The 26,682-nt window shown below is 33.6% G+C and overlaps 1 protein-coding gene across 9 annotated transcripts in view; it reads right to left on the bottom strand.

Moving 5' to 3' along the window:
• The window catches only part of CCDC88A (coiled-coil domain containing 88A), a 122,174-nt gene that overhangs the window by 40,593 nt on the left and 54,899 nt on the right, over positions 1-26,682 (bottom strand). For all 9 annotated transcript variants that reach the window (XM_032352162.1, XM_032352161.1, XM_032352164.1 and 6 more), the window contains exons 8-15: positions 19,823-19,995; positions 16,245-16,326; positions 13,649-13,807; positions 12,092-12,238; positions 10,842-10,986; positions 7,537-7,721; positions 3,437-3,574; positions 1,182-2,252 (exon numbers count right to left, since the gene is read on the bottom strand). In XM_032352162.1, coding sequence (XP_032208053.1) covers positions 1,182-2,252; positions 3,437-3,574; positions 7,537-7,721; positions 10,842-10,986; positions 12,092-12,238; positions 13,649-13,807; positions 16,245-16,326; positions 19,823-19,995 — 2,100 coding nt within the window. The remainder of the gene's footprint in view (positions 1-1,181; positions 2,253-3,436; positions 3,575-7,536; positions 7,722-10,841; positions 10,987-12,091; positions 12,239-13,648; positions 13,808-16,244; positions 16,327-19,822; positions 19,996-26,682) is intronic.

Here is a 26,682-nt window from a genome sequence, read left to right on the forward strand (position 1 = left end):
GCTAATATTTCTTAACTTTTCGTTAAGGAAACTGAAAGGAAAAACTCTTTACTTATGAACACTTTAGGTCTGAAAACTGTAAGAAAAGGATACATATCCATTAACTTTTTAATAATGAGCTAGGACTTTAGTGCATATTTCTTCCTATGAATATATGCTGGATACCACACCCTTCTTATACCACAAGCATCCGTCTGTCAGTGGAAGAGCCCTAAGACACTGATCTGAAGAAAAAGGGCACATTCTTAGAAGTTCAGACCCAAGGAACCTGTTGTTCATGACTATAGGACTGTACAACAACAGAATAAAAGTAAAAATCTAATAACGGGTCCTTCTCAATGTCTGTTTAGCAGAAATGCAGACTTCCTGAAATGAGTTTCTGCCAGAACTGTAAGAAACTTTTAAACTCCTTTTAAAGGGTTGCCATGTATAGTACAGCATAGGGATAGCAAAAAATAGCCAAGCATGATGTCTTCTAATCTATATCATGTTTCATAGGACCTACTGCCAATCAACTCCTGAAAGTTTCACAACTCTTCTCAACACACAGATCCAAGCAACTACCAATTGTTCAGTGTTGACCCTTAAGTTCAACCTGATTTGCATGCTCAGGCTTAGAGGTCAAAATTCTTTGTATTTTGGAGTCTGAAAGATCTGGACTTGATTCCAGTAATCCAATTTTGCCATTTATTAGCTGTGTGATCCTAAGTTACTTAATGTCTCTAATGCTTTCTGATCTAATGGAAATAGTATCTATAGAGGATTAGTTGTAAAAATTATAGAAATATACATAAATATAAGTTATGAAGTCCGTAGCCCACTACTTGGCACATAGTTAGCATTCAATAAATAGTAGCTATCATGTTTCCTATCATACTTTAGCATTTAGAGTCTTGATCAAATATTTTAATATTATTTTGAAACAAGATATAAAATTATAATATAATAAGTGAGATACTACATGGAATTTTATTACTATATCTTAAAAAATAAAATTTACATGTACTTCTTGGTATAACAAAAGTATGAAATTAGAAAATGTTTCTAGTTCTAATTCCGAATTTCTACTTCGAACCATAAACACAGGATTCAAATTTCTTATGGGTTCCAATAAAACTTAATAAAGCCCTGAATTAAAAATATAAAAAGAATTTGGCTTAAATTTAGGTAACTATATTTACCTCTCGTAACGTAACCAAAGTTTTTATATCAATAGTTGCTCTTTTCACAAGCTCCTTATTTTCTTTCTCTAATTCTTTCAGACGAATGCAGGATTCTTTATAAATACTGATCTCTTTGAAAAGAGTTTTGTTTTCTTTTTCTAAATTTCCAATTTTCACATTGTTTTCTTCTAACGTGGTATCTTTTATTTCTGCTTGCTGTCGGAGTCTTTTATTTTCCTTCTCCAGTTGTTTCTTATCCTTCTCCAGTTGAGAAGTCTCTTGTTCTAATGATTTATTTTCTTTTTCTAGCTGTTCTAGTCTTTTGCTAGATATTTTTAACTCTTCCAGGTTTTTCTGCAATGTTTGATTTTCCACCTCTAAGTCTTGTAGTTCACTCTCTAACTGTTGAATCTTTTTATTGCTGTTTTCTAGAGCTTTCTGTAGCCTTTGATTTTCTGTATCTAAACCCTGGTAGCTAACTTCTAAGCGTTCTGTCTTCTTGAAAGATGCTTTCATGAGTTCCAAACCCTTCTTAAGTTGCTCTTTTTCACTTTCCAGTTCTTTATTTTCTAGTTGTAGCTGAGCCATTTTCATGCTTGCACACTTCAAAGATTCCACACTCCTTCGCAGTTCTAAGTTTTCCTCATCTAGTTGGGAATTCTCTTTTTCTAGGGATTCTAACTGAAAAGTAAGGTTTTTAAAGCTATCCAGTGTTTTTTTTAACTTCCTGTTTTCTCTTTCTAGCTCTGAATTTTCTTGTTCTAATGCCTCAATTTTTTCACAGGTAATTTTTAAATTAGTTATCTTTTTCTGTAACAATTCATTTTCTTTCTCAAGATGATGCAACTCATTTTCAAGTTCTTCTGCTCGTTCTCCTTTTTCTTTATAGTGTTCCAATTCTTTTCTAATTTGTCTTTTTTCAAACTCAATCTTGCTTAGCTTGCTACTTGTTTCTTTGATCGATTCATGGAGAATTTTATTTTCTTTTTCAATATCTTTCACCCTTGCTTCAGCACTTATCTGGGAGCGCTGCCTTAAGGAAGACACGGTTTGATTCAGATGTTCATTTTCCTGTTCCAATATTTTAATCTAATTATAAAGAACAAAGGAGAAAATAAAAAACTTAATTGAGCATAAACAAAATATTTTTAATTATAGTTTCTCCTTTCTAAAAAATAACAGGGAAATCAGGACATAAATGGGTGCTAATTTCTATCTTACTTTTAATTCTGACAAATATTTACTGAGAGACCCTTGTGTACATGTACTGCCAGGTCCTTCTTTCCTTAAGGAGTTTATAATGTAAAGAAATGGAGAGGAGAGATGTATTTAATACTAATCAAAGTGATCTTCGGATTATTCATAGTTACATGTTTTAAATTTAAATAAGAACACAGGACTTTTTTTTTCCCAAAAAATTTGCAATGCATATACACAGTGGGTTCTTAATGAATATTGCTATATTTATATGTGTATATATATGGGTCTGTATTCATTCCCCTAAGAATTCTAATTTGGAAACATCAAAATAACAAAATCCTCTGGTACATCTGAAAACTAATCCATCCAATTTATATCATGGCCTAATTTTGTGGTTCTTGAAAGTCAGTATTAAATAATCCCCTGAGAACCTTGTAAAAATACAGATTCATGCTTAGCTCTAGAATTTTTATTCTGTAGCTCTATAGAGACCTATATTTTTATAGGTAGCCTGAGGACTACACCTGGATAATATTAAAACTAATCACTTTATTTTATTTTATTTATTAAAAAAAAAATAATCATTTTACTTCTAAAAAAGTAACAAACTTTAAAATAGCAGGTTAATCAATATATCCAATTCTCAGTTTCCTAAAGCATCAAATGAGAAAGACCAATAAACACTTGAAAGCAAATGAGAATGCATCCGAGAGGTAGCAACCACATCCCCCTCTTCCTCAGGGTTGGAGTACAGCTGCATTTCTCCCCAACTCCACTCAAAAACTTTATAATCTTCAGTCCTATTTCACAGACCCTTGAAAGCACAGGTATCACAAAATTTTATACCAGATAATTTTTAAGCATATTGACCATTTAAAAAATTCTAAGCTTTCCCTTCAATTTTCCTAAAATACACAGGATAGAAAATGAAGTAAAACCATAGTTACTCTAAAATTTAAGCAATTCTAAAATATTTGCCTTTCATGTTATATGAACATTTTGTTTGCCTAAACTTTAAAATAACTTTTGTTAACACACTTCAAAGCATATTGCTTAATAGGAAATTTATGAACCTGTCTCTCTGAATTTTCTCTAAGTGTTTCAATTGTTTTCTCAAGTTGAGCTTTCTCCTTCATTAGATCCTTGCTTAAATTCTGACAATTCTGAAGACTTTGCTTTTCTTGAATAATCTCATTTTCAAGAATTTCAACCTAGAGAAAATTAAATTAAAAAAACAATGTATCATTAAGTATTTTACAACAGTGTAAACATGTAAAAACAAAAGATAATTTTCAAAAAAAACCCCCAAAAGACAATTTTCAAATAAAAAATTAAATACAGTTTTAACACTCAAATGGTGACATTTAAGTACTAAGTAGAGAAATTCAAGTAATATTTCATGCTTTTAGCATAGAATACTTTTAGCAGCTGTATAAAATATGCAGACATGACTATCTTTCATAACCTGTATATCTTTGAAGGGTACATTGCTACTTCTAAAAACAAAGATAAATCCAAGTGAATATATGATAATTGTGTGCTATATGAAGACTGTACAAATCTTATTGAAAGGCTCTTTTGGCTTGAGATTTATAAAGTAAAACTTTACAGTCAAGTAATTTTTCTGAAGAAGGAAGAAGAGGATATAAAAGCATGAGTGAAAGATAAGAAATAGTGATTTAAGTTTAATAAGGAAACAGAGATTAGGTTTAAAATAAAAAGGAAAGAGGGAGAAAAAAGGAGAACAATACTAGAGAAAAAAGGGCTGAAATAAACTTCAGCATATGTTTATAGTCTAGGTTTAGATTTATTTTCAATTACACATTTTAAAGATATAATCAGGTATGTGGCTAAAATAAAGATAAAATAGCAAAATAGCAGTTTAAATTACGTCAACTTGATTTTACTATTATTATACAACATATTCAAACTAGGTAATAAAAGAAAATAAAGATTTAGCTGTATAAAATATTCCACTTCAAGTTTAAATATTAAATCCTTATGTCAATAATGAAGAAGTTTAAGAATTTGAGTAGTCTTACATAAAGCAAGTTGAATTTTCCTATTTTATTATCAACGGAAGATAGCCATATATGGAAGACTACCTTCCAATAATATGTCAAAAGCATAAAGTCACAAATCTTATCCAGTTACTCAATTTAACATAAATATGGTCAGGAAGGTTTTAGTTATTAATTATGAATCCAATTCTCCCATTAAAGACAGAAATATATGGGTAACCGTAATTTAATTAAACTCATTTTTTGTCTTACATCAATGGAATTCAGGTGAAACAGTCAGTTTACCAAAGACACCATTCATACAATGGATTTATTAAAAAATTTTTAGAATCAATAAAAATGTGTTAGAATTGAAGGCTAACTTTAAAATCAAATTATAATTTCCAGACCCAATTATAATGATAGCCAAAATAAAATTGTTCCAGGTTCTAAATAGCCACTCCTACTTTTATATTATATTGATTGTCAAATGCTTATTAAGATTATTTGGTTAATGGATTAAAGATGATGCCAAAGGTTTTAAAAGAGTAAAAATCTGTCAAGATAATCAAAGGGTCAAATAAATGCAAAATGCAAAATAATACGCATTATCTAAGGCAGTGGTTCTCAATGCATGGTTCCAAAAATCTAGGAAGACCAACACTCAGGAATTTCTTAGAAATGAGAATTCTTCGCCCCTACCCTAGCCCAGACCTAACAAATATGAAACTCTGGGCATGGGACTCAGCAATCTATTTTAACAAGTCCTGAAGGTGACTCTGATGCATACTACATAGTTCAAAAATCACTAGTCTAAAGGTGAGGGAGATTTTCATAAATGAGTCTGGAAACCCAGAATCTATAAAGAAAAATCTAGACATGGCTGACCAGATATAGAAATAAAAAAGAATACATAAACACATGTATAAGAATATTTATTACAGTATTATTCACTGTGACCAAGACCTAAAAGCAAAAGTGAAAGCACATACTGGGGAGCAGATGTGATGGGAGATATTCATGATAAAAATATTGTGTATGTTGTCATGATACAATTCTATTCATCTATAATATATGTATGTGTGTATGGAGAAAGACAGTCAAAAATAAATTACTTGGTCTGTTGCACAACTGGAATATTTCTGTTGAACCAAAACCTAGTGAAAATTCAGGTTTCATAGTACCTAAATTGTGGCCCTTAAATACCATTTCCCACTAAAAGAACAAGGGCTTTCTGGAGAAATGGCTATCTCCAGATCTGGGGCAGGAAATGTTTAAAAGAAGTTTATTATGGCAAAAGCACAGAGGTTTACAATGGGTGCTAAAGCTGTGTCACAGGAATTCAGAAAGTAGCTTAGAGACATAGGATGTAAGAAAAACAAAGGCAGTAGATTGAAACACTTCAAATATTTTTGAATCCCTGAGTTCATAAAGACACTAAAACAAAAAACTCACTCATTACTTATCTCAGAATATGAGAAAATCAATTCATTACCAGGAAACTGGTAAATAAAGGGAAAGAATCAAACATTCAACCTGCTTTTCCCATGAGGGTTCCTCATCAGGATTTTGCAACTTCTGATGAATTAAGGGATCAAAGCAAACCTTTTCCGTGACAACTAACATGACAAAAAGAAAGACAACTAGACATGTACCTCCTGACTGAAACAGACTCCTTATGAATATTCCTTTTTTTTTTTTTTAGGATATTTATTTATTTATTTATTTATTTGACAGAGAGAGAAATCACAAGTAGGCAGAGAGGCAGGCAGAGAGAGAAAGGGGAAGCAGGCTCGCTGCCGCGCAGAGAGCCCGATGTGGGACTCAATGCCAGGACCCTGGGATCATGACCTGAGCTGAAGGCAGAGGCTTTAACCCACTGAGCCACCCAGGCACCCCTCCTTATGAATATTCTTACTAAAACCTCAATTTGAACCTGATTAAGACTACAGATAAAATAAGAGCTATTTGGAACAAAAGAACTTGTGAGGTGACATAAAAAGGATGCAGTGAATCTTGCCATTTGCAACGAAGTGGATGGAACTACAGGGTATTATGCTGAGTGAAATAAGTCAATCAGAGAGAGACAATTATCATGATCTCCCTGATATGAGAAATATGAGAGGCAGAGTGGGGGGCTTAAGGAGTAGGGAAGGAAAAAATGAAATAAGATGGGATTGTGAAGGAGACAAACCATAAGAGACTCAATCTCACAAAACAAACTGAGGGTTGCGGTGGTGGGGGCATGGTGTATGGAGAGGGTGACGGGTGACTAGGTTATGGACACTGGGGAGGGTATGTGCTATGGTGAGTGCTGTGAAGTATATAAGACTGATGATTCATAGACCTGTACTCCTGGGGCAAATATTATATGTCAATTAAAAAAAATTTTTTTAAAAAGGATGTAGTGAGTAAAATCTAGATTGTGGTAAACTAGATTAAACCACCTGGTTTCTTTAACAGAAAAATACTACATATACAGTTTAGTTTTAGTTTACACTAAAAAAGACAATAGACATCAGTTAAGTGTGTAGATCTTATTCTAATTCAGATTTGAACAACATGCAAAAAAAAAAAAAAGGCCAATAGAGTTGGAGAAACTGAAATGTTAACCAAACTCTATTAAAACTTTTTTTAAAGATTTTGTTTGTTTTACAGAGAGAGACACAGCAAAAGAGGGAACACAAGCAGGGGGAGTGGGAGAGGGAGAGGCAGGCTTCCCGCTGAGCAGGGAGCCTGATGCTGGGCTCAATCCCAGGACCCTGGGATCATGACCCTAGTTGAAGGCAGACGCTTAACAACTGAGCCACCCAGGTGCCCCTCTATTAAATTTTTAAGCATGATAATGTCACTGTTCTTTTTTTTTTTTTTTAAATTCTCACTTTTAAGAGATATATAATGAGATACTTATTGGTAAAATGATACATTGTTGAGGATTTACTTCAAAATCATCTAGTGGCTGTGGGGAGAGAAAAAAGGGTAGAAATAAGACTGGTTACAAGTTAATAATTGTTGAAGCTGAATGAATATAGAAGTTCATTTGTGCCTGAAAATGTCAATAAGTTAAAATAATGAGAGTACATTAAAAACTGGAAAATAAACATTTAACCACAGGGCTATTTATACTTCTACATATATTCTCTAACTTACATTAAACATTAGTTTTTATTTACCTTTTTACTTAGTCTTTGATTTTCTTTTTCAATTTTCAGGATTTTGGAAGTGTTGCCTTCTGCAGAATCCATAGTACTCCGAAGTTCTTCTACGGTTTTTGTAAGACTCTGGTTTTCCATCTCCAATTTCAATAACCTGCTTGATGTTAACTCATTCACCTCATGGCCCAAGGATTTTTGTGGTGCTATAATAATGAAGAATACTGTCACTAGTAAAAGTATATATACTCAGTATTATTTAAAATGAGTGTAAAAGTACTACATCAGCTGGTCCTTAATTTTATAAAAAATGTATAGTTATACAAGATAGACAAATGGAAAAAAAAACAGAAAAAAGATAGGTAAATCTTGAATTTTAATGCATCCATAACCATTCTAGAGAAAAAAATATATAAAATTTAGACTGAACAGACTACAGAGTTTCAGTTCTAATTTCATGAGAAATTTGGCAATGTTCAAGCCACTTTAACCTCAGTGAATCTTACGTTACTTGTACAAAATATAGTTATTGCTCTGTGTCTCTCAGAGAGCTATCGTGTGCTTCACATAGGTATAAAGCATATCCTATGCCACATCTTTAAAAATTAAAGGAATACAGTCTAAGAAGGAAAAAAAAGTCCCTATTTCCTAATCCTGACTCTAAGAAGGGAAAGACAGTATACACTGATCACGTTGAAAAAGTCGTTCTCTAAATAAAGAATTGCTACTAAACTTGAGTATAAAGAGCAACATGTATACCATTTTGTCAAAAAATTATATTTCTAAGTAGATTTTGGCATTACATTTTTTTAAAGTAAGAGAACTCAGTTTCTAGTTCTATATATAATGCAAACCAAAAATAATTATTTTAATAACCTTAAAGCAGATTAATTAAATATCTTGGATGATATAAAATTAGGATTTAAAGTGAAATACAATACCTAGATTCATTCTGAAATCTTAGATTTCAGGAAGAAAAATGGAGAAGTACAGGAAGGTACTCTAGGTCTATCTATCTTTGTGTATGTTTGAAATTCTCCATCATTAAGGAGAGAAACACACAAACATACACACGCATACACAAAACAACATATTCTCCAACAAGCATACAAGCATACATTCTTTTCAAAATTAGGTATGGTAAAATGTCCCCCAGACTGTAAGTAAAGAAAGCCTCAATTCTTATTTCTAGTTTTTATTCTAGTTAGCATATTCTTCTTCTTCTTTTTTTTTTTTTTAAAGATACACTTATCTATATGACACAGAGAGAGAGAGAGTGAAAGACAGAGCACAAGTAGTGGGAGCAGCAGGCAGGCAGGCAGAGGGAGAGGGAGAAGCAGTCTTTCCCCCGAGCAAGGAGCCTGACATGGGACTCGATCCCAGGACCTGGGGATCAGGACCTGAGCCAAAGGCAGCTGCTTAACTGACTGAGCCACCCAGGTGCCCCTGCATATTATTCTTTAATTGAAAGCTGGTACAACTGATAGTCACTGACTTTTTAAATTCCATTAGTTGTCCAAGTCTTACAATAAAACTTTACTTCATGATCGGTAGAAATGCATTTCAATTAAACAAGATTAGACTACAATACTCAATACACCTTAGTAATACTTTCAATAACGTGTGTTTCAAAGATGCTTCAGGTCAGACTATAAAGAATTAAAAAGGATGCTTACAACACAATTTTAAAAAGTAATCTCTATGTGCAACATGGGGTTTGAACTGAAGAACCCGAGAGCTGCATGTTCTACTGACTGAGCTAGCCAGGTACCCCCTCACAACATATTATTAATAACATAGGAGGCTTCCTACATTATAATCTCTGATGAAAAAAAAGAACCTGCATTGTATATACGCATTGATCTGATGAGGTCTAAAATGTCTATTTGTGTGTAGAAACACATTGCAAGCAAATTTTTTAAAATGTCAAAAATGACTGCAGAATTTATTAGTGATTTTCACTTCTTCCTTTATATTTTTCCACATTTTACAAATTTTCTAAAAAGCAATTCCCTTGAATAGTTAAACAACAACACGCCACACTGAAACAAGTATTGAGGGCTATGATCCTAATATAAATTGCAAGACAACTGTGATGATGATGATGACAAAAATAATAACAATAAACATTCAAATGCCTACCATTTACCGGTACTCTACTAAAGGCTTCATAAGTAGTAATGAATTCAATCCTGCAATATTCCTACCAGGCACATACTATTATTGTTCCCAGATAACAGATGAAACTCTTAATAGTCTAACTAGTAGTAGAAAACATTTAAGTATGAATTATTCTCTTTATAACTCAATTCACACACAAAAAAAATACAGTAAAAAGGTTCCACGAGTACTTTAAGTAACACATCTCAGCAAGTTCACTGGCTCAATATCATCACTTACTGTGTAATGAATTTACATGGGATCCCAGAATTTGGAAGCAGGTTTTCATGTGTAAAATTAGGAAAAACCTAATGGTAGTAAATAGGATGAACCATCTGAAGAAGTAATTATCCTGTAAGCATCAGACTATAAGCTGTCTCAAACCTATGTCTACCTTATCACCATATCTTCAGGGCCTGGTACAATATCTTATACATGATAGATGCTTAATATCTGGAAGGAAGGAAAACAGGTGAAATAATCTAACACTGGGTAACTGAGGAATTACGGAATTAATCTAATTCAAATAAATGCGGCATGGGCATAATTTCAATAAAGTAAATCAGTACTAGTATACTCAAAGCTATAACTCAAACAAGGAAAAAAGCCAAAAGTTATAAATTTATCTGGGTTCCTTTCATTATCTCTAGGGTAAAATTGGGCTGGACTAGTTGGTAGGTATGGTGTTAAAATGGAATACATATATTGATGAAAGCAGCCCTTAAGATCCTTAACTTGCTTTACACTGGCTACATACTCACAAGAATCTTCCCACTGTGTTTTGACTTCTATTTAAGTTTGTCTATACTTAAAGACAGGTTGATTAGCTAATATGACTTTTCTATTCTATTGAGTAGACGGCTTTCTTACCTAAAATAAATTAATAAACTGGTATCCCAGATTCCTGTGATACTAATATGAAACAGTGCCTAAATGATCAAATCTTTTACTGTGCTCATAAAGTTGAGTTGTACGATGTGCAAAGATAAAGACCAGACCTGGGAACATGGATCTGTGAAATCGTATTTATTAGGGAGCCATCTGGCCTCCTAGATATGTCCAGCAAGGGAAAATAAAGAATTGTAAAAAAACACCAAAAAATGTAAGCATAAATACAACTTCACATATTCATTTATCCATTTAAATAAAAAAAATATTGGGAATACCTTCAGAAAGCTCGCTAGTCCTGGATATTTGTTCCAACTCCCAGCCAAGATGTAATGATTCATCCATACTTTGTTTCTGTGCCATTTCCAAGGTCATATTTTCTTCCATTAATTCTTCAATCTTTTTTCTATCCATATCACGTTCCTTTTTTATTGTCAGGGAGTAGGAAAAGAAATGAAAGCTCATCACTAGTGTAATTTCAAGCTAAATACTCTATTACTTAAAAACTTTTACCAGAAACTGAATGAGGATAAATTTTAAGTTCCTTAAAATTTTCAGTTTGAAGATGATAATCAGTTATAATTATTTATACTGATCATTATATTGATCAGCTGATTTTTTTAAATCTTTTTTTAAACTTTTTAAAAACATTTTATTTTTAAGTAATCTCTATATTCAACATAGGGTTCAACTCACAACCCCAAGATCAAGAGTCACTGACTGAGCCTGCCAGGGACCCCTGTCTGATAATTCTTTTAAAGTGATCCTTGGGGACACTGAAGACTATTCTTCACATATTTCATTATATGTAGCAAATGATTTCTGACTCAATATTAAATTTTAGCAAATTTTTAATTTTTAAAAAAGATTTTATTTATTTATATTAGAGACAGAAGAAAAGACAGAGATAGCAGGAGCAGGAAGAGGGCGAGAGGGAGATGGAGGAGACTCTCTGCTAAGTAAGGAGCCTCATGTGGGGCTCAATCCCAGGAGCGGGGGAGCATGGCCTTAACCAAATGAGCATCTAGGCACCACCCCTTGCAAACAGTTTTATCTCTATATTTTATTTTATTAATTTTCTTAAGATTTTACTTGTCAGAGAGAGAGAGAGGAAAAAAAACGAGCACAAGCAGGGGGAGCAGCAGGCAGAGGGAGAAGCAGGCTCCCAGCCAACCAAGGAGCCCCATCCCAGGACCCTGGGATCATGACCTGAGCCAAAACCAGATGCTTAACCAACTGAGCCACCCAGGCATCCCTATTTCTATATTTTAAAGGCATATTTACACAATAGCTTAATAGTTTTTTTCCAAAGCAGAAGACAAAATTAATAATTAACACTACTCTGTAACAAAAGCAAAAATTTGTACCACTCCTGTTTTTATAAAGAATTGGAAACATCTTATTTATTTAGCCATCTCTCCTCTGTTAAGGCCACAGGAACTAGTCATTATTGTCATTATGGGGAAATCAGATGAATCTGACAGATTTCCTAAGAAACTGTGCAACTGTTCAATCTTACATTACTTACCATCTCCATATCATGCAGTTTAGCCTTTAGCTGTAAATTCTCTTTTTCTAATTCATGTAATTTATCAGAACGAGCTCTAGTTCCTTCTAATTGATCTTCCAACATGGTTTTTGTTTCTAATAAAACTTGATTGTCTTCTTTTAATTCCTATAAAAATTTCAAATAGGCTTTATCAGAAATATGTTAATTTTTCACATGTTAAATCTGTTAATTTTTCACAGCTCTGAAACAAAAAAATCTTTATTGTAAAATAAAACATTAAGCTATCTTTATCAAAAGTTCTTTATCCAAGAGTAAAAGCTACTGAATAAGAGATGCAGTTATGTTTTCCTGGTTTCATTTTTTTTCCCTCAGAATTTAACCTATACTATGCAAACATGATACTCAGTACTTACGCAAGGATGAGTAACACTACTATAATTTTACATAAAATTGTCAGGGTATACTTAAATTTCTTAGTCACAAGGATAAGGAACTAAGTAGAAGTAGTTTTTCTCATATTTAAGACACAAATCTCCATAGAATCCGGGCTAATGTTTTTTCTTTTGCTAAAATAGATTTAAAGACTTCTCTCTAAATTATAACTTGAACCTGAAACATTGGGTTTTTGAGTAAAATACCAATATTTGAGCTAAGACTCACATAGGTCATAAACTAAGGCTCCTATCAATAAACATTTTATATCAGCATCTTGAGAAAATGCTTAAAATCCACACATATGTTTTGAAGACATGTGCTCACAAATCTGTGTTCCTAAACTACATTTTTGTGGTTTATAAACTAAAGTCAAAAGAAAGTATATTAAAATAGTGGCATTTATAAGGCTCTCTTAACAGTGCCATGCATATACATAAGCACCTTGTCTTTGGTATCTACTCAGTCTATTTTCTGGTAACTTTTAGGCTAACATATTCTAACTACTTTCTCTTATAATGTTTTCACTTCTTCATTTTGCATACTCCTCCTTCCTTCTTATCACCATACTGAAACTGATAAAACTCTCCTCTTCAGAAATGAAAAAAAATTAACTAAGAAAGAAAAACAGAATGTAGAAGCAAGGATCGCCAAATTCTTGAGGTCAGACTGAACTTCTTCTAACACTGAACTGCAACCAATAAGTAAGAAAAGCTGTCTTTTCTAAATACACACACAGACACACACCTTCAGAAGGGGAAAAGGAGAGAGAGTGCCTTCTTAATCCTAGTTTAGTATTCTGAGTTGACCAATAATCAGAAACATGCTTTGCTTTCACTTCTAGAAACAAGTTTGAAATCAGTAGAAGTATATATTTTGACAATGAGGGAAGGACTTCAAGTCTTCCTTACCTATAAAGCTAAATAAAAGAATAAAAGCACTCCAAACAGTTCAATAAAATTAATAATGTCCAGAGATCCCTTTTTACAAATAAAGGCAATATGCTGATCTACCATAAAATAAGCAGCTAAAGTATTTATAATTTGTTCAACATTTCGAAAGTTCCTTAAGTTTATTATGTGCATTTTGAAAAACCTAACTTTTAAACAAAATAATTGGAATAGCTTAAATTATGCAACATACCTCAACTCTTGCCTTATAAAATTCAATATCATGTAGTCTTTCTTTATATCTGCTGACTTCACTTTCGAGTTTATCCACTCTGATTGCTTTTTCTCGAAGTGCATCTAATTCATCTCGGTACATTCTAGCAGAACGAGCATCCGAAAGCAAATTCATGTTCTAAATATAAACAAATATTAGTATTTTCAATATTATTTTCTATTTTCAAATAGGTAATCTCTGGTTGCACAACTCAATGAATTTTCTAAAAAAAACCCAAATGAATTGTATCCTTTACAAGTGTGAATTTCACAGTATGTAAACTATACCTCAGTTAAGCTGTTAGATATAAGGAAGTTATTGATGATGGCCAGTACTGACAACTGCTACACCTCGGCCAGGGGTTGTACTGCCACCCTGGGCAACTTTGCAAGGCAACTTCTGAGGCCATTTCCAAAACCTACAGCTATCTCACTCCTGACCTCTGGGAAGAGACTGTGTTCACCAAGTCTCCTTTATCAGGAATTCACTGACCATTCTGTAAAGACCCACACCAGAGTCTCCAGGCAGAGAACCCAGGCTCCAGCTGTGTGGCTATGAAAAATGTTAAGTGGATAAAAACCTGTTAAAAAGAAATAAAAAAATAAAATGGGGAGATATATGAAGGCGTTTAAAAAAACAAGAATAGAAATTATTTTAAAATGTGTTTATATACAAATACAAACATGCTTACATACAAATTTTTAAATAATGATAACTACTTAGGAATGTAAAAACTACTCAGCATATTTTAAAATAAGTTAACCTTTAGTTAACGTAACCATTTGGAATTAAAGGTGCAAAAATTAACTTTAAAATACAGGATAGTGAAAACACGGAAGAGGCAAACTGTATCACTAAAGTTGATCATTAGTTACTTTAGAGAAATTATGTTTCTATCCAAACTGCTGTAACATACAAAAATCCTACTGGGTTTTTCTAAACTCCCAAGTGAATATTAGTTGCATGTGATTAGTGTTTAATAACATTTTAGACAGATATCAAAAATTCAATCTTTAAAAGCTCTCTCGTAAACCTTTAGAACAAGTTATCAAAGCATGACCCAGGGACATCTGTGGGTCCCTGAAACCCTTTCAAGAAGTTCATGAGGTCAAAAACATTTTCATAATAGCACTAAAACATTATTTTTTTTCATTCTCATTTCTCATGGGGACACAATGGAGTTTCCTAGAGGCTACATGGCATATGATATCTTAATAGACTGAATGCAGAAACAGATATGAGAATTTAGTAGCCTTTAATTAAGATAGGCATTAAAGACATTTGCAAAATGATTTTAAAAAAGAGAGACTTGCAAAAATGCAGAAGAGTAGCATTGTTCTAATTTGTTTTTGGAAAATAATGGTTATAAGCATACCACTTTTATGTTAACATGGAATAGGTTGAGTATTATTTTTAAATAAATATTTTCTTAAATTCTAAGTTTTAAAGTACAGAAAATACCAGTAGATATACACCTCATTAATTTTTAATAGTAGAAAAGAGCCTTGAGACCAAAAAAGATTGAAACTACTGTTTTACAGGGAGCACATATACAAAAAACCATGCTTCCAAGGAAGAGCAGAATAGCAGTCACAGCATATCTAGAAATGAAGATTTTTTTTTTTTAAAGATTTTATTTATTTATTTGACAGAGAGAGATTACAAGTAGGCAGAGAGGCAGAGAGAGAGAGGAGGAAGCAGGCTCCCTGCTGAGCAGAGAGCCCGATGCGGGACTCGATCCCAGGACCCTGAGATCATGACCTGAGCCGAAGGCAGCGGCTTAACCCACTGAGCCACCCAGGCGCCCCTAGAAATGAAGATTTTGATTCCCAGTCTCATTCATCTGAAAAGGTCCCGGTTTAGGATTCTGCAAGTGGAGTATTCCCTGAATTTAAAATAGCAAGTTAGGGAAAGTAAGGAGAAGAAATAATTGTCTAGGCCTACCACAATCCTTACCACTTATGGGTAAAAGTAGACTTCATGCCTACCTCCAAATAAAAATGAAACATTATAAATATTAAAAGAAGTGAATTCTTAAACAGTCTTGGTTCAAGATTAAAAAAAAAACCCAAACACAAAATTCTAATAAAATAAAAGTAACTCTTAAAAGGTAAAAAGTCTTGATCTTGCTTAAAAGGTAAAGAGTAAAAAATTAAAAAGCATTCTGTTGTCTGTAAGTTAACATAGAGCACTCTCAGAGACTAGAGACTTAGGGAGATACACATTAAGCACCACACTTCACAGTAGAGGTGTTCCAGTTTCCCAGCCATGGAAGCCAAATATACAAAAAGAGAAACTTGCAACTACCCCAGTCCTAAGAGATTCCTTAGAATTCTAGGAAATTCAAAGAAAAGTATGAATTCTAGGAAAGTATGAATAGCACTGATATAGAAAATGTAAAGTCCAAAGACTGATTTCCTGGGCTCTGGCATTTTTAAACAGAAAAACACTGAAAAAGTAATTTTTAAGCCCCAGTAACATCATAAAATATTAAGGCAGAGGTTATAAATTTCAAGCAGAAAAATAATTTCCAATTACTTACTGGTCCCATATAATAAAAGTTTCAGGTACAAACCTCTTGTTGGAGCCTTTTTAGTTCTGTTTCCATTTGCTCAAGTTCTTGTTTACAGTCCAACAACTGTTCAGTCTTTTCCTCCCTTAAATGAAAATTTTTAAAATAATCAGTTTATTGTTTTTGAAAACCATGATCATCTGCTTTAATACAAATGTATTATCATTACTGAATATCTAGTTGAAAATCCTATTAGCCATCCACTAATCCGGGGGAAAAGACAAAGAAATGGATATTAGGAATGTGTGTGATTACATGACATCAATCAGATTCCCCCTTAAAAAGACAAAGAAATGGATATTAGGAATGTGTGTGATTACATGACATCAATCAGATTCCCCCTTAAAATTCCCCAAAGGCTAATAACCTCAGTGACCGACACCCTCTAACTTCATAAGATAGTTTCTCTCTCTTCATTTTTCTTGCCATCCCCTATTCTCACTCTCCTTTTTGTCTTTCTCCCTCTCAAAGACACTGCAAGAGTTTTTAAGCAAGGCACTAGGATCTGGGTCTGAGTCTTAAAAGATCTCCAACTATTTTCAACATCTACAATGGTCTAAAGGAAAGTATATACAGCTATACAAATACATAAAATATATCCCTATTGGTTTCCTCCCAGTAGTCTATAAACATCTTCTATTTTCTCCTATTCTTCTTCTTCTTCTTACACTCACTACTTTACTTCTCCCATTTTCTAATGCCCTTTCAGAGTCAAGCTACTCAAACTCAAGTTTCCATTCACTAACTCTACTTTTCCACCTTCTGTTCTTTAATAAAAAAATGGTAAATGTTCATTGTATAAAGCAATCCACTGCTGACATCTCATCATACCTATACTTTTTTTTTGAGAACCATAATTTTTAATGAAGAAATAGTCCCTTGGAATTCCACTTTTCACTGTAATGAATAATGTTTTGGTAAATAAACCTCAGTATACATAAAACACTGTATGTTTAGGGGCACTTGGCTGGCTGAGTTGAAAGAGCTTGTGATGCCTGAACTCAGGGTCATCATGAGTTCAAGCCCCATGTTGGATGTACTTTACTTAAAAAAACAAAACAAAACAAAAAAAAACAATGCACCCACCCACTCCCCAAAACCTTGTATGTTTCAGGCCAGATTTATAAAAGTACATTACATGTTTAAATGTTCTTGATATATACCATCAAGCAGCCTCCAGAAAGGTCATTACCAATTTATAATGCAATCATTGTGAATAAACGTGCCTATATGAAAAACAATTTAATAACTGAAAAATTCTGTGTTACTATTCTAATTTGCATTGGTTTGAATACTAAGACAACCTGGAAGAAATGGGTAAATTCCTAGAAATATATAAATTACCAAAACTGAAACAGGAAGAAAAAGAAAACTTGAACAAACTGATAACCAGCAAAGAAGTTGAATCAGTAATCCTAAAACTCCCCAAAAAACAGAAGTCCAGGGCACCTGGGTGGCTCAGTGGTTTAAGCCACTGCCTTGGGCTCAGGTCATGATCTCAGGGTCCTGGGATTGAGTCCCGCATTGGGCTCTCTGCTCAGCAGGGAGCCTGCTTCCCTCTCACTCTCTCTGCCTGCTTCTCTGCCTACTTGTGACCTCTGTCAAATAAATAAAATCTTGAAAAAACAAAAAACAAAAAACAAAAACAAACAAACAAACAAAAAAACCCAGAAGTCCAGGGCTAGATGGCTTCCTAGGCAAATCTACCCAACACTGACAGAAAACGAGTTAATACCCATTCTTCTCAAACTATTCCAAAAAAAACAGAAAAAGAAGGAAAACTTCCAAATTCATTCCATGACCAACACTGGGTGTTGCATGTAAGTGATCAATCAATAAATTCTACTCCTGAAACCAATATTACACTTTATGTTAACTAACTAGAATTTAAATAAAAATTTGAAAAGAAAAAAAAACCACATTTCAAATTATATTTTTACCCTGCATGTTAATAAACTAAGAACAATTATAATTATATATTATATAATATATAATGTATATTATATATATAATATAATATATATATACATATAAGTATGCTATTAGTTAACCTACGTGTTCTCATTACAATTATTTATTTCCGTTGGGTATAAGGCAACCTGAACTACCTTTAACCACCATAATTTCCATACGTCATTATTTTGGAAAGATCTGTCCCAACAAAAAGACAGAACAAATGTTAATAAAAGAAATCTGTGAAGAAACACATTTTCAAAGGACAAAAAGATGGTATTTGATGAAATGCTGTTGGGAATACTCGCTATATTTGGTGTATTAATTTATTCATTAATAATATTCATTTACATTTTTCCAGTCAGCATATGAGAAACCAAATTTTATCAATGTCTCTAAGTTGTTTGGGATTTTAATACACTCTATGGTCAAGTAAATTTCATTTAAAAATCAAATTCTAATATAGTGCAAAATGTTAAATGAATTCACAACCATCATTACAGTTCTAATTGCATGCTTTATCTAAAGACTGGAGAAGATTGTGCTAAATTATATGGCACGAACTAGTGTTCACTGTTTAGGCTATCCATTAACTGCCAGTCAAACTAATAACAGCAATCTCTTCTCTAATTTTCCTGGTGCAGCTGTTTATAGAATATCCTGGGCGTGTTCACTTCAATAGATCCATAATAGTGCAGACATCCACAATGAAAGCTGTATTTTTTTGTTTTCAAATTTTCCTATAGACTGTATATTTTTTCTACCTTGCATATTCAATCACTTTCTTAAACTAACTGCTTTTAATAATCAGTAAATAAACTTAATTGTTATATTGTGTCTTAAATTTTAAATCTATACTCTGAAGCCCAAATTCCAGGAAAACAAACCAAAAAGAAAAAAATAATAAAAGAAAAAGCCATAAACATAAAAAATTCTTTGTTCTTTTTAAAGTAAAAAATAAAAAACCTCCAGCAGAGACTGGCTCTATCTTTACATGTGATTCACCAAGGAATGCTCATGTGACATTTACACTGATTTTTCTCAAATGATCTTTGAAAGTTAAATAAATATAATTTCATCAGCACTAACCAATCTGACTATTTACCATGTCTAAGTACATGACTCAGGCATTTCAATTACCCAACACAGATGATACAAAACACAAAATTATTTTTTATAATACTGTATGCCAACAATTCAGTCTTTTATAACATTAATTTTTAAAGAGCTAAACTTGTTGACTGAATCAGCAGTTGCCTTTTTTGGAATCCAGTTTTGATTTGAAACCCAGTTTTGGATTTCAAAGAATATAAAATTTAAAAGAAATTAAAGAGACCCCAATTTGTCAAGGAAGAACAGTATTTTATAAGAGAAAGATCATTGTAATATAAGAAAGGCAGGAAGAACATAAATCCAGAATGAAGGACAATTGTAAATTGGTAAGAGTTAGGATTAGGAAAATTTCATGCCAGTCTCCCTATTTTTCTCATTTTGATAAATACTAGTGAAAACTCTGACTCAAGCTAGCAGTTGGAACAACTCATCTATATTCCATAAGCTGAAAAAACATTTTTAGGTCACCTTTGTGACCATGTAAATTCAAGAAGCCTTGAAAATGACCAACTTACAATTCCTGCCTAAGCCTTCTTATCTTTGCCTTAGCATCTGCCAGTTCCACGGACAGATGTTGTCGACTTTCCGTTCGCTTCATGCCTGGAGAACCACAGGGTGACTGTGCAGTTGAAGAGGCATGGGGTAAAAAATGAAGACCATCCCGTTCTTCAGAGAGTTCTATGATAGTCTAAAGAAATACAGAAATAAACACTGTTAGTATTCTACATATTAGAGAACTAAAACACAACATTATTCACTAAGTCTAAGTACTATCCTATAATATCAAAAATAATTCACTGGGCAAAAATATCTTAACTTAGCGATAGCTCTCTTTTTAAAAAATTTCATGCAGGGGCGTCTGGGTGGCTCAGTCATTAAGCATCTGCCTTTGGCTCAGGTCATGATCCCAGGATCCTGGAATCGAGCTCCGCCTTGGGCTCCCAGCTCAATGGGAAGCCTGCTTCTCCCCCTCCCTCTGTGCTCCCCTTGCTTGTGCTCTCGCCCCGTCACATAAATAAAATCTTTTTTTTAAAAAGTTCCATGCAACAGTTCATGGATTAGCTATTTACTAGATAACATTAGAGTCAGATTTATTCTTTTTTCCCCTTCCTAACTTTTTAATAAAGGAAATCAATTGTGGTAAAACAACTACACTAGACAGAAACTGTTTAAAAGGCTTAAAAGACCTGTTGACATAGGAAAGAAATCAACCCAAGAGGAGTTTGTCTACAACTGTGCTGTCCAATATGGTAGGCAGTAGCACAAGTGGCTATTTAATTAAAAAAAAATTTTAAAGATTTTATTTATTTATTTATTTATTTATTTATTTATTTGTCTCAGAGAGTGAGAGTGCACACAAGCAGGGGAAATGGCAGGCAGGACAAGCGGGCTCCCTGCTGATCAAGGTATCCCCCTAATTACAAATTTAAAAGGTTAAAAATAGAGTTCCTCACTCGCACTAGCCACATTTTAAGTTTATAACAGCTACATGTAGCTAGTGGTTTATTACTGTATTAGAGCGCGCAGAAATACAATCTTGCCACAATTGCAGAATTCTACAACATTGCTCTAAAATTGTAGACAGGGATCACAGAGGGACCTAAGAGAACCTCAGAGGTTTAGTTCAAACTCTTCATTCTGCAGGTAATGTTAACTGAGGCACAGAGACTAATTTGTCCATGATCACAAAACTCCTAGGAGCAGTGCCAAGACTCCAGGGCCAGATTCTTGAGTCCATATCCTATGTTTTCTTTCTTGCAATAATATGTAATCTCCATCCCATCTCAACATTTACTTTATTCCTTTCTCTAGTCTTTCCATGGGACACAAATCTCATTCTACTTTCCCTCGTTCTGAACTTTAAGGGCCATTTAACTTATATTTACCTCACTCAATCATATTCCTCCAATTTTTCTCTTATTGGAAAATTCTCTTATTCTAAACCAGTTTCTCAGCTTTTGTTTCAAACTTCTCGGGCAAACAGAAATTGTCTTGAATAGTAATTCCAACTGTCTTACTCCAGGTAGAAGAGATAGGGTAACCACCTCAGGACCATGAAATCACCATTTTTGCTTTCTTATCACCAAGTCTTACAATGCCCTCACTAAATCACTACTTTTATCCTTCTTCTTCTTCTTCTTTTAAACCACTCATCAGAATTCATTTCTTCATCCTTGGCATATATTTCAGCACCAAATCAAGGTCTGCTCAACTACTGCTTTCACAAATTCCAGTATCCCTACTGACAATCTATAGAATGTGACTTCTCAGTCCCATTTCTGTTTAAAACTCTACATCTACTCCTTATTCAATACACACAGACTTCTCCAATGAAGGAACCATTCCTCTCTTGTGCCATGCCTCCTTTATTAGCATTACTCAAATGGCACCATACTTACACCTGAACCTTTCTGCACAGATTATTTCTGGCTACTCTAGTAGTTCTGTGCCTAACTGTCATCCTTACTTTCTAATGTAACACTACCATGCCACTCTTTGACTACAGTCCACTCTTTGGGAAAAATTAAAAGGGAATGAATATTTACAGAACTCCAGACAGGGGATTTTCCAACAAGATCTTATCCAATACTATAATCTACAATAGAGGTATTATGTCTACTATAAAACAATAAGGAAACTGAGACTCATATAGATTAACTTAACAAAGTCACACTTTTAACAGGTATAACAGTAATTCAAATTCAAGTTTGACTCAAAACATTATGTCATTTTCCTTACCTACCCTCATTTTTTAAATTCCTTCTCTATGGTGATAAAGAACTCTAAAAGGAAAACAAACAAGAAACTACACAGTCCTACAACAAACCTGCCATCTATTTTCAGTTAAGCTCTTCTCAATGCCCATCAATTCTTTAGTTGAAATTTTGCTGATTTCCTGCCAAATTTCTCTACAATGATTGTTTTAAACATATTTCTTTTCTCTACTTAAGCCTCCACGTGTAAACTGCTATTATCACTTCTACTGAATGACCTCTCCTCCAACTTGTCAAAGAAACAAAAACACCTGAGGTTAAATCCTCCATTTTTACACATTTTGTTTCCAATACATATTCCTTATTTCTACAAGATTTTCAACTTCTCTCTTCCTAATGGCTTTTTTCTCCTTGATCTTCATATATATGTAAGTATCTTCTATCTAGGGGGAAAAAAAGACCACAATTCTCTCTTGTTACCCTTCTACTTCTCATTCATTGCTTTTTGCAGGGTAGCTTATACATTGACACTATTCATCTTATCCACCTACCCCATATGCCCAGACCAAGTGCCTGTCTCTGTGAATACTGTTACTCGTAATCTCCATGCTCAGTCTTAATGGAGTCAAGTTTTATTTACTTACTCTCTCCATTATCTTTAATCTTGCCTTCTAACATCTCCTGACTCTAATAATAATAGTGCTTGTGGATAGTACTTAATATGTTTCATGCACACATAAATTAGAATTTAATTACATGCTCTTTTTAAGTCTTTTTAAAATTATATGCTATCTTTTATTTTTATTTAAAATGGTTTTTCCCCCCCATAAACCTGATACAATCTCATACCTCCTCTGTATCTCTGATCTCATTTAGCATAGTACTGAGCCAAAAACCAGTTCCACAAAATTACTTAATTGAATGAGTCACAAAATGGAAAACTCAAGAAAGTAGAAAGACGCGTACTACATTTGAACTTAGTAGGTGGTATTATGGAGATATCAAGAGGTTCCAAATGTCAGTACAAAAGAAGTATGGGTTGAGAAATATTTCCTAAAAAGAAAAAAGAAGAAACCAAGTACTAAGAGTTAAGAGTATCCAGAGGAATTGTCCATTAAAGATTATGTAGACAATTTGACTTTTCTCTAATGGTAGTAATTTCTTTAACTCAAGGCCTCCAAACATTTTTTTTAAAAACCTGACAAAAAATGTTACTAAAGCATAATTTAATTTCATGAATGTTCTCTGATACTTCTGATCCTAGAGATTCCACTAGCAGTTTTAAGTAATGTCTTCCTTCTCTAAATTCCTATAGTATTTAGATATATGATTTTTTATTTTATTTATATTTTTATATTTATATTTTTATATTTATTATATTTAGATATATTATCTAATATATATATTATTATATATATATAATAATATATATATTATATATATATATTATATATATAATATATAATATATAATATATATATAATATATATTATATAATATATATTATTATTATAATAATATTTATTATATTTAGATATATGATTTTTTACTGCTTTCAATATTTTATTAGAGTAAAGCAAAGCTGGAGGCATCACAATTCCAGACTTGAAGTTATAGTACAAGATCTAGTATCAAAACAGTATGGTACTGGCACAAAAACTGACACAGAATAGAAAACTCAGAAGTGAACCCACAACTATACAGTCAATCTTTAACAAAGCGGGAAAGAATATCCAATGGAAAAAAAGATAGTCTCTTCAACAAATGGTGTTAGGAAACTGGACAGCGACAGGCGAAAGAATGAAACCAAACCACTTTCTTAAACAAACACAAAAATGAACTCAAAATGGGTTAAAGACTTAAATGTGAGACTGAAGCCATAAAAATCATAGAGGAGAACACAGGCAGTAACCTCTTTGACACTGGCTGTAGCAACTTCTTTCAAGGTATGTCTCCTGAGGCAAGGGAGACAAAAGCAAACAAAAATCAACTACTGGGACTTCATCAAGATAAAAAGCTTCTGCACAGCAAAGGAAACAATCATCAAAACTAAAAGGCAACCTACTGAATGGGAGAAGATATTTGCAAATGACATATCTGATAAAGGGTTAGTATCCAAAATCTATAAAGAACTATAAAACTCAACACCCAAAAAATCAATAATCCAATTTAAAAATGTGCAGAAAACATGAACATTTTCCCAAAGACATACAGATAGCTAACAGATGCAGGAAAAGATGCTCAACATCACTCATCATCAGGGAAAACAAATGAAAACTACAAGGAGATGTCACCTCACACTTGTCAGAATGGCTAAAATCAAAAGCACAAGAAACAACAGGTATTGGTAAGGATGTGGTGAAAGGGGAACTCTCTTGCATTGCTCGTGGGAATGCAAACTTGTGTGGAGGTTCCTCAAAAAAGTTAAAAACAAAACCACCCTCCAATCTAGCAATTACAGTGCAATTACCCAAAGAATACAAAAATACTAATTCAAAAGGATACATGCACCCCGATATTTATAGCAGCATTATCCACAAGAGCAAAACTGTGGAAACAGTCCACATACTGTTTCCATTTGACTGACAAATGGATAAAGAAGATGTGATGTGTATAGTAGAGTATTAGTCATAAAAAGAATGAAATCTTGCCATTTGCAATAACATGGATAGAGCTAGAAAGTGAAATAAGTCACTCATATGTGGAATTTAAGGAAAAAAAAAAAAAGGAACAAGCAAAGGGGTGTGGGGGAGGAGAGAGAGAGGGGGGCAAACCAAGAAACAGATTCTTAACTATAGAGAACAAACTGAAGGTTACCAGAGGGGAGGTGGGTGGGGTGACGGGTGAAAGAGGTGATGGAGATTAAGGAGTGGACTTCTTGTGATGAGCACAGGATGTCATATAAAGTATATTTAGTGTAACTACTAAATTCTACACCTGAAACGAATATTACACTTTACATCAACTAACTGGAAATTAAATAAAAACAAAAAACCCTAAATTATTTTATTAAAATAACTTCCCCACTAGACTGTAATGATCTTTGATCCTTTTTTGAAAATTTGTCAGTTTGTTGCTCCCAAGCATTCTTAGCACAAGATCTTCCAATACACAGGTATTAATATACACCGAAGTACACATGAAACATAAAAAGATATACCAAAGCTAAGAAAAAAAATTGAAGTGACTTAATTCTACCTATGGAACTCCCAATTAAGGAAAAGAATAAGAAATGTGGGACGCCTGGGTGGCTCAGTTGGTTAAGCGGCTGCCTTCGGCTCAGGTCATGATCCCAGCGTTCTGGGATCGAGTCCCACATCGGGCTCCTTGCTCGGCAGGGAGCCTGATTCTCCCTCTGCCTCTAGCCTGCCACTCTGTCTGCCTGTGCTTGCGCTCTGTATCTCTCTAACAAATAAATAAAATCTTTAAAAAAAAAAAAAAGAATAAGAAATGTGCTCAACACAATCATACATTTGGGCAAAGATTTTATAAACAGGGACACAGGGGTTGCAAATTTGACTTGGCAAACTGTTTAACTTCTCTAAGCTCAAGTATCTTCATTTTTAAGGTGCAGTTATTGTACAGACTTATGAAGATAGTATATTATACACATAACACAATGCTTGGCATAAAATAAGCTGATAATAAAGAGATCTTAAATTCATTAAAATCTATTTGTGGTTTTTGGTAAAAGAAGAGGATTTAAGAAATACATATTACACAAAATTAATAAAAAATGAAGAGTAATTAAAAAGAGTAACCAAATTACACTTTCTAGATTGAAATAAAAGAATTACAACAAAAGATCAATCAAAACATAAAAAAAAGACTCTGTTTTGACAAGGAAGGGCATCCCCTGTGAGTAGTCCGAAGCTTCCTACTACTGATTGAAAAGTCATGTCCTATCCTTGCATGCCATCAAAAAAAAGAATATTAAAGTGCACAGATGCTCACGAGGGCATACAACATATATGGACAAAAAGGCCTGGAGCAGCCAATTAGCCTCCTTTGTTGATGTGAACCTTCTAGAATTAAGTGGCCAAGTATGAAGAAATGCACTGCTTAATTTAATAAGCTGACAGTCTGGGTTCCTTGGAGACCCCCAAGGGAAGAAACAAGCAGAAAAAATTCTAACTGATGTTATTTTAAAGGCATCCCCCAAAGCTCAAATTTTCTAGGAGGTCACAAAGCCAGTTCAGTCTATGACAGAGCTGAGAATAAGGACATTTTGCAAATTTCAAGTTAAAATAAGAGTCAGGCAAAAAAGTAAACTGAACACCCTAGGGAACGCTTCCAGGATGTGTTCCAGCAGCAGCAATAAGTAGAGCCACCTGTTAGTTCTCTTGCATCATTGGCTACAAGCTACAGGGTAGCCCTGCCCAAGTCTGTCAATTCAACCTAGCTTGAACTGGCATAGAGCCCACCTGTACAACCATGAACATCAATGTGTGTGCCAGAAGAGCAGTTTTATGAGAAAAGGAGACTCCTCATTGGTCCATATCCAAAGTCCGCCTCTATTGGCTGCAGATGGGAATGACTCAAGCACACACAGTATGGCCTGCATCTTTGACACATCGCCACAGTGGACCTGACAGGCATGTTCCTGAGCCCCATCAACAGGATAGAAGCACAGATTATGCCTCCAGCACTAGCTCTGCAGG

Source organism: Mustela erminea, chromosome 7, assembly GCF_009829155.1.
Source record: "Mustela erminea isolate mMusErm1 chromosome 7, mMusErm1.Pri, whole genome shotgun sequence".
Lineage (NCBI taxonomy): Eukaryota > Metazoa > Chordata > Mammalia > Carnivora > Mustelidae > Mustela > Mustela erminea.